Source organism: Mangifera indica, chromosome 20 (genome assembly GCF_011075055.1).
Source record: "Mangifera indica cultivar Alphonso chromosome 20, CATAS_Mindica_2.1, whole genome shotgun sequence".
NCBI classification, from domain to species: Eukaryota; Viridiplantae; Streptophyta; class Magnoliopsida; order Sapindales; family Anacardiaceae; genus Mangifera; species Mangifera indica.
This window is the reverse complement of record NC_058156.1, coordinates 7,749,354-7,758,249: the sequence shown is the minus strand read 5'-3', so window position 1 is coordinate 7,758,249 and position 8,896 is coordinate 7,749,354. Positions and strand designations below refer to the sequence as shown.

The window sequence follows — 8,896 nt, the reverse complement described above, 5'->3', positions numbered from 1 at the left end:
AATCTTCCGTCATGTGGACTATATTTTTTAGATTTTGCAAGTTGACCTTGTTATGAATTTGTGCACTTTGAATAGTGTATCTATTTTATTATTTTATTTTCTTATGGAATAAGATTGGTTGTGCACTATTTGTATTTCAAGATGGTTGTCACATGTCCATTGATAACACTGAATAGGTAGGATGAATCCTCCTCCTTTGCTCATTTATTTTTTGGCTACAAAGGAGAGAAAGAATAAACTAAACTACATATTTCGTGTAAAGTCTCCCTTGTTGACTTTTTCTTGTACATGCTTTTGTATGATTTATTTATGGTTTTCCTTTATGCAAAGGAGAGTTGAGAATTTTTTTTTTTTAATCTAATAGGAGAGAGAAGTTTGGAGTCTAAATTTCAACTTATCTTTATCTAATTAAGATATAGTAAACTTCTCACAGTTTATTCCAACCCATTGGGTTATTACATTGTGGTCATTCAAGCATAAAAACTTATATTGTAAGTCCAATAATTTTATGAGACTCAAAATTGATAATTTAGATACTAGACTTGATTTATTCCAAACAACCCAAGACCTTTAAAACCTTAAACTACCCCTATTGTGTGTGACACATAAGCTTTTCACCATTTTAGTAATTAACAATTTTGTGTCGATTCAATGATCCAATAACCATTCATACAAAAACCAAGATTGGTCTCTAAGAGGACATTATGACAACTTAATCAACGAAGTGTAATATTGTTATAATATAATTTGATCATTTTATTATATGATATCTCTTTGAGATGAGGGCACAAAATTAGTGTCTACCTCAAGGAATCATTGATATCCATTAACTAATGTTTGTATCAACGACTTTATGGCATTAGACTAAGCAAAAATGTTATTCTACTGTGGCTACATATTTAAGTGGTGGTTGATGTTCGTTGGTAGGCTTATCAGAGATATAAACTCTTGTACTCAAAATCCTCTATTGAACCACTAAAGCCTTCATACACTCTCAATATAGGAAATCGACATCGTTTTGGAAATCCTTTCTTAAGAATTAGATTATGTTAATGTCAAACTATATTGATCTTTATATTGTCTTTTACAAGTTTGTTAATGTTTCTGGATATTAAATGGAAAAATTGTATATGAGAGCTATTAATTTTCATTTTGCCAATAGGTGTTTTGTTATTTTGCTAGCGACCGTCAACCAATTTGGGAAAAAATGAAGATGAGGAGGAAAAAGGAAAACTATAAAGTAGTTTTGGTGAAATATAATTTTTTTATACTATAAGAGGTGTCACTAATAGTAACCATATTGTATATTGTACATAGTAATAAAAATAGTCTTTAATTATTAAAACTAATGTTTAACTTTAACGGATTAATCATTTAATGAAAAAAAAAATTGCAAGTTAGCAGAAGCTGGCTCTTGGCAAAAGTATGTAATTTGAAAATGGGTAACGAGTAATTGAGGAGGCTCTTTCATTATTATAGGACCAACACAATTGAAGTGTGTGAATGAATTTACTTAAAATGGAGCAACCAGTGGTGAAAAGTGACCATGCTTCCCTCTAATTTACCTTTCTATAAGACTTACCCTAAACAAGTCTTTTGAAAACCTGAAAATGAAAGATAAAAGACAATAATTAACTAATCTTAATAATAAAACTCAACCGAAAAGAAAAGAAGTACATACTACATAATACAACTATACAGAGACCCAAAGAAGGATTTATTGGATTTTAACATGGCAATTCTGCTACTTCCCTCTACTCAAGAGATGTCAACGGGTTGAGTTGGGTCATACCATACAGACCTTGATTTGGTCTATCATGTTAACAAGTTGTGTCAAGCCAAAACTCATTTTAGTGTGGGCCTTGCAAGTTAGGCCAAACCACCATTTATTGAAGGCCGATCAGACAACTTGCATTTAAACGAGTCATGTTGTGTCGGGCCCTTAACAGGTAAACTTGCAGGCTCAACGAGTTGAGTCGTTAATTAAATAATAAAATATTATTTTATTTAATAATCATATAAAATTAAATAAAATTCATTTTCAAATTAATACGACTGAAGCTAATACTTTAAAAATTTTATTGATAATCTCTCACTTGTGACAAAGAATTACTATTGTTGCATGATGAAAAAAAATCGAAGATAATATAAATCAATTTATTTAAATAATATACAAATAGAAGTTCAAATTATATAATTTCAAATCATTTTCTACATCCAAGTTATTAAATTCTTCAAACTGATTCTGTGATTTGAATTTAGCTATCACTCAATCTTTCATACACATAATCATCTTGACCATGTTAGGGTGGAAGTTGGATAACTTGTTATCCAACATGCATCTACTGGCACTAAAAAGTTATTCCAATACTATATTAGACACTAAAGGCATTAGAAGATCATGTGTCATGGCAAAAAGCCCAAGACAAGTGACTTGATGTGCTCTCCACCATGCTAAAATATCGAACTCACCTTCTTGATTCATAATTTCTAGATAAAATCAATATTAATATAATTATAAAATTCACTATAATTTGAATTTTGATTTACTTGTTGCTTACCTTTACACAAGATAGACTATAAACGCAACTTAAATGTGAATGAACTACTTAAACTTACTTTCCATATTTATTTTTATAAATATTATACATTTCAAGTAAAAAATATTAAATATCTTCTATTCTATGAGTGCCACGTTCTAACAAATTTTCACTTATAACATCTAAACAATTTTGTACTCCTAATAATTTGACCTTAGGATCTAAAACTGTGATTACAAAAAAAAGTAAAAGTGTTTCTTTCTAATATTTTTAAATTTTTTTCTCCATTTGTCTTGAAATATCTTGAAAAATACCATGATACCTATATTTTTTAAAAATATCATTAGTTTTACCATAAAATATAAAATTAAACAAGTGGTGGGATAATACACACCTAACCATTGATTGATGGCTATTTTCAGGGGTTAATATGTTCATTAGAGCATCAATAAAATTATGTGCACAGATAATAACATGTCACCGTGTGATTGAATGTTATTTTATTTCTAATTTAAAACTACTAAATTATATGGTGACATGTCGTTGCTTATACATAAAGTTGTGTATATTGTTTGTATATATAATACTACTCTTAGGACATTAATAACATCCCAATCATATTTAGTAAAAAAAAATATGTTCACAAACCCTTTTGTTATGTATTAAAAAATCATGTTATAGCTACTTAATACCCTTCACATGATTTCAACATGAGATATGTTGAATTTCACTTAGTTCTAACATCAAATTTTAATTTTATTCATTTTAACCTCATTTGTTTACACATTTAATGATATGCTTATATGCATAATGAGAATAACGAAATGTAAGTGATAAGATATCTAATTCTTTCTATTTGATATTTTGCTAAGTTCAAATCATCTTGAACTATTAAATTTATTATATGACATGCATATCTAATATGAAATAATCTTTCAGCAAATGATATACTTAAATGATGAATATTAATTCAACTACCCTATTATTATTTTTGACATTATCTAATGTAATTGTAAAAATATAGTTATTAATTTTTTTATATTTATTAAAATTATTTGTGATGCTTAATAAATAATAACACTAAAATGATGATGTTCTAGTGACTTAAATATAATATCCTTTTTGCATAACTGCCAATCAAAATTAATGAAATGAGTAGTTGTGCAATGGTATCCAATGTCTTGATTAGATGCAACGTATAAATCAGAAGTAATTAAAATAACATTATTAAAATCATATAGTTCTCCTATAATTTTTAATTTCATGAGTACATAATTTCTAAGGATATTAGATCCAATGGTAGACCTAAGAATTCTTCTAAATACTGGTTGAAATTTGTTCTATATCATCAACTCTAAAATTTCATCTTTAACATATGTAAAAGGCTGGTCAAAAGCAACAATATAGTTAGTCATATATTCATGCATCTTTTGTTGATTGAAGGTGAAATTTGTCATTTCTCTAATGCCCCTTAAACCGCTTAGAATACTTGCTACAATGGAGCTACCAATTGATCGTGATTTGGTGAAAACAATTTGTTATTTCTCTCTCAAGTGGTGTAGAATTTGTTTACAATATTCATAAATATGATGGCAAAAATGACTAGTATTGCTCGAACTGGCACATGTCAAACAAGAATCACAGTATTTACACACTGCCCATCGAATTAATTACCTTCGATCATTTTTTTGATTTGATTAAAGTGCTCTCACACCATTGATTTCTATTTTCTTTTATTTTTTCCATCAGGGGTGCCACACTTTCACGTGTTGGTGCTCCAGATGTGTCATTAACAACATCATCACTTCCAAAGTATTTAAACAAATTAAACTCATTTCAGCTTGAATCTATTTGTATTTTTCTGTTGAATAAAAAATAATAATTACCAAAATTGTAAAACAAATGAAAACTAAAAAATGAGTAAGACTTCAAAAAAAGAGATTATACTGATGAATGAAATTGTAGAGAGAATAAAAAATTATGGTTTTTAGGAAGGGAAGTGTGTCGCAGGAAAAGGGCAAGAGGGGTTTTATATAGAGAAAGAAAAAATTAAAACATTTTTTTAGGCCAACTATTGCTTAAGAGACTACTACCCATTGGTCTAGTAAGCAAGTGTAGAATGACACCACCCGTATATATAATTTTTTTTATTTTTTATTTTTACACAACCCGCTACAATAGTTGGTTGTATTCATACTAGTTGTGTCAAAAAATAGGGGCCTACGATGGGTTGCCCTGCGACTTGACCCCCTGCCATGTCTAGGCTAGTCAAACCCTGACCCAAAGTACAATGTAACAAATAGTGGCAAGATAGAATTCATTAATAGTAAAATACACTTTCCCACCTAAGCTTTGGCTGAAATTTTTTTTCTCCCCTTAATGGTATAATAACATTTTTCACTCAAAATCAAACTTCATTAGAAAAATTAACATTGTAAGGGTATAATATCAATTTATCTTTCTAGATATTTAAGAAAAATATATTAAAAAGAAAATTTTGACTATTATTTAAAATATGACAATCTGATCCAAGGTTGAACTACTAAATTTTAGCCCTTATAATCTTTTGGAAATCCTCCCATTAACAACCTCTTTCAACATTGTTACAACCTCATTATTCTTAAGAGTTTTGATGCTCAAAACCCTTTCTACCATTGCATTTGAGTTGTAGTTGATGACTCCATTTGATTGAGTCGTTGACGACTTGATCAAGTGGAGTTGTTAACAATAGCTTTAATGGCAATGGGGGAAAAGGTTTTTGGGGTCAAAACTTGTGATGAAAAAGGGGGGGAAGATGACAATATAGGAGATAAGGTGGATTGAAAGGTTGGGAATGTGGGTTGATTGTTGGAGAAAGGGATGTGGGGGAGATTGAGTGGAGATTCAATGAATAAGAGTGAGAGTGAAAGAGAAGAGAAATAATAAGATTCTTAAGTAATTTATATACTTAAAAGGTTTTTTCAGTTTTGTTATTTTAGGTTATATTGGGTTTGATTTATAGTGAGAAATTGTTATTTATGTAATTCACTAGTAGAAACGTGTTTTTAGACCAAACCTTAGGTGGGACAATGTGATTTACTTATTCATTAATTTCTCAAGAACCCACATGAACAAGAAGTCGCAAAAGGAAACCCAAAATTAATTTGTGTGCGAGAGAAAATAAAGTATAAAAATCCTATCTCTTATTCTAATGACACACGAAGCTGCAGACAAGAGAAACTCTTCCCCACAACAAGACCCCAGCAACACAAAAGAGAAAAAAAAGGAAAGAAGACAGGAAAGTGATACCAAAACTAGAAGAAGCTTTGAATGCGCGTATTAAGCACTCTCCAATCACTTGGCAGTGGCAACCAATGCCATTTTGCTGTTTTCGTACGTGGGACTGTGGTGTTAGCTCAATGTATCAGTTTCTATCAACACAGCCATCTTATGTTCCCCACGCGCAGTTAATTGGTGTGTGTGCAACTTGTTAGGAACTAGAACACAACACTACTGTAATTTTTTGCCTAAGAAAATTTCTCTCCAAACAGCTAAAGAGACCTATAACCACACCTCCACCTAAAAGAAAAATATAGACTTAGATCATGGGCTGTCACCGGAAAGTAAAATTCCGGCACAATGCAAGAAAAACGCTACCGCATCATCATCACTCTTGCACCTGATGACCATGAAAACGAAAGCTTCAACATTGAAAAATCTGAAATTCCATAAACACAAAAAGTTCTCATTCTTACAATGGCTACTACCAACACTGCACAAACACCAGCAGTGGACCCACTTTCATCCGATGAGCTTACTGCTAAGGCTGCGCAGAAGAGATATGAAGGGCTAGTGATGGTTCGAAACAAGGCTATAAAGGGGAAAGGGGCGTGGTACTGGGCTCACCTTGAACCTATGTTAATAAACAACGCGGACACTGGTCTTCCAAAGGCAGTGAAGCTACGATGTTCCTTATGTGACGCGATTTTTTCAGCTTCAAATCCCTCACGTACAGCATCCGAACATCTAAAACGGGGCACCTGCCCGAATTCCAATTCTTTAGCTAAACCCATTTCCTCTATATCTCCATCATCATCCAATCTTGCTTCACCCTCCGGTCCTAACCGAAAACGTAGTAGCTCCTCTTCGATGGTTGAAGTAAGTAAAAGTGTTGGTGTTAGTGGCGGTGGTATTGGTGTTGGTTTTGGCGTTGGCTCTTCCTCGTCTTCATATCAGGCAACACCACTAGCTATGGTGGATCCATCGAGATTTCAAGAATTAGCTAGTACAGCAGTAACAGCGAGTGTTGATGTAGGTTCTTTTGTGACACACCAACATACGGTATTATCTGGAGGCAAAGAAGATTTAGGAGCTTTAGCTATGCTGGAATATAGTGTTAAAAAGTTAAAGAGCCTTAAGACTTCACCTGGGCCGACTTTGAGCAAGAACCAAATTGACACTGCTCTTGATTTTCTTGCTGATTGGATTTACGAGTCTTGTGGATCGGTTTCGTTTTCGAGTATGGAGCATCCAAAGTTTAAAGCTTTTCTAAATCAAGTTGGGTTGCCAGCATTTTCAAGAAGAGAGTTTGTTGGTTCAAGATTGGATTTAAAGTTCGAGGAAGTGAAAGCTGAGTCTGAGGCAAGGATTAGAGATGCTATGTTTTTTCAAGTATCTTCAGATGGGTGGAAAGTTAAGGGTTTTGGTGAAGAGAATTTGGTCAATTTGACCATAAATTTGCCTAACGGTACTAGTTTGTATAGGAGGGCTGTGTTTGTTAGTAGTTCTGTGCCTTCTAAGTATGCAGAGGAGATATTGTGGGAGACCATAATTGGCATTTGTGGGAATGTTGTACAACAATGCGTAGGAATTGTTGCAGACAAGTTTAAGGATAAAGCACTGAGGAATTTAGAGAATCAGCATCATTGGATGGTTAATCTTTCTTGTCAGTTTCAAGGCTTCACGAGTTTGATCAAGGACTTCAAGAAGGAGCTTCCTATATTTAAAACTGCAGCTGAGAATTGCTTCAAGTTAGCAAATTTCGTAAACAACAGTGCTCAAATTCGAAATAGTTTTTGCAAGTATCAGTTGCAAGAGTATGGACATAGTGGGTTATTGAGGGTTCCTTTAAGGGAATATGAGAAGTTAGACAATTTTGAACCTTTAAACGCATTGCTGGAGGATATATTAAACTCAGCTGGCGCATTTAAGCTGCTTTTATCAGATGAATCATATAATATGTTATCACTGGAGAATCCCCTTGCTAGAGAAGTAGCAGAAATGATTCTAGAAGTGGGGTTTTGGAATGAGTTGGAAGCAGTGCACTCATTGGTTAAATTGATTAAAGAAATGGCTCAAGAGATTGAAACAGAAAGGCCACTGGTTGGGCAATGCCTCCCACTTTGGAATGATCTTAGAGCAAAAGTGAAAGGATGGTGTTCAAAATTTCACATGGAGGAAGCACCGGTAGAGAAGGTGATTGAAAGGCGATTCAAGAAGAATTATCACCCAGCTTGGGCAGCTGCATTTATACTTGATCCGCTTTATTTGATTAGAGACACTAGTGGGAAATACCTTCCACCATTCAAATGCTTAACACCTGAGCAAGAGAAGGATGTAGACAAGCTAATAACACGGCTTGTTTCAAGAGAGGAAGCTCATATTGCACTGATGGAGCTCATGAAATGGAGAACAGAAGGGCTTGATTCAGTGTATGCTCAAGCAGTCCAAATGAAAGAGAGGGATCCCATTACTGGAAAGATGAAAATAGCAAACCCCCAGAGTAGTAGGCTTGTGTGGGAAACTCATCTTACTGAATTTAAGTCCCTTGGCAAAGTTGCAGTCAGACTTATTTTCCTTCACGCAACTTCATGCGGTTTCAAATGCAATTTGTCTTTGCTGAGATGGGTGTCGAGAGCGGGAATAGAGAGGGCTCAAAAGTTGATATTCATTGCAGCTCATTCCAAGCTTGAGAGACGAGATTTCTCTAGCGATGAAGAAAAGGATGCAAGGCTTTTTGGTTTGGCCAACGGTGAGGATGATGTGCTAAATGAGGTTCTCGTTGATACTTCCTCACTGTAACAATTTTTTTTCTCTCATTTAGAAATTTAAATTTTTAGGATTTACTGAATTCTTTGACTATTAATTTTCTATTTTAACTAGTGAAGTAAATCTTAATTTTTCTATTTTGTAGCCGAAATAAAATATAAAGCAAATCCTTCCCCTTAATTTTTATGTTAACTGAATACTCAAATTCATATGATTTATAGTTAAATAAGGGCACTCATATGTGTATTTATTTTGAATATCTATTTATATATTTAAAATAAATAAACATAATTTTATTGATTAAATAATCATTGAGTTATTACTAGAAA

General features: G+C 32.9%; 1 protein-coding gene across 1 annotated transcript; it reads left to right on the top strand.

Annotated features, from left to right (window-relative positions):
* Positions 1–6,062: 6,062 nt before the first annotated feature.
* On the top strand, positions 6,063–8,649 carry LOC123204204. Its single transcript, XM_044620798.1, has one exon. The coding sequence runs from the start codon at positions 6,276–6,278 to the stop codon at positions 8,598–8,600; it is 2,325 nt and encodes a 774-aa protein (XP_044476733.1). The 5' UTR covers positions 6,063–6,275; the 3' UTR covers positions 8,601–8,649.
* Positions 8,650–8,896: the final 247 nt, after the last annotated feature.

Bases quoted from the DNA above. Each gene is read 5' to 3' on its own strand.
- LOC123204204 (XM_044620798.1), top strand. From the start codon at position 6,276: ATGGCTACTACCAACACTGCACAAACACCAGCAGTGGACCCACTTTCA.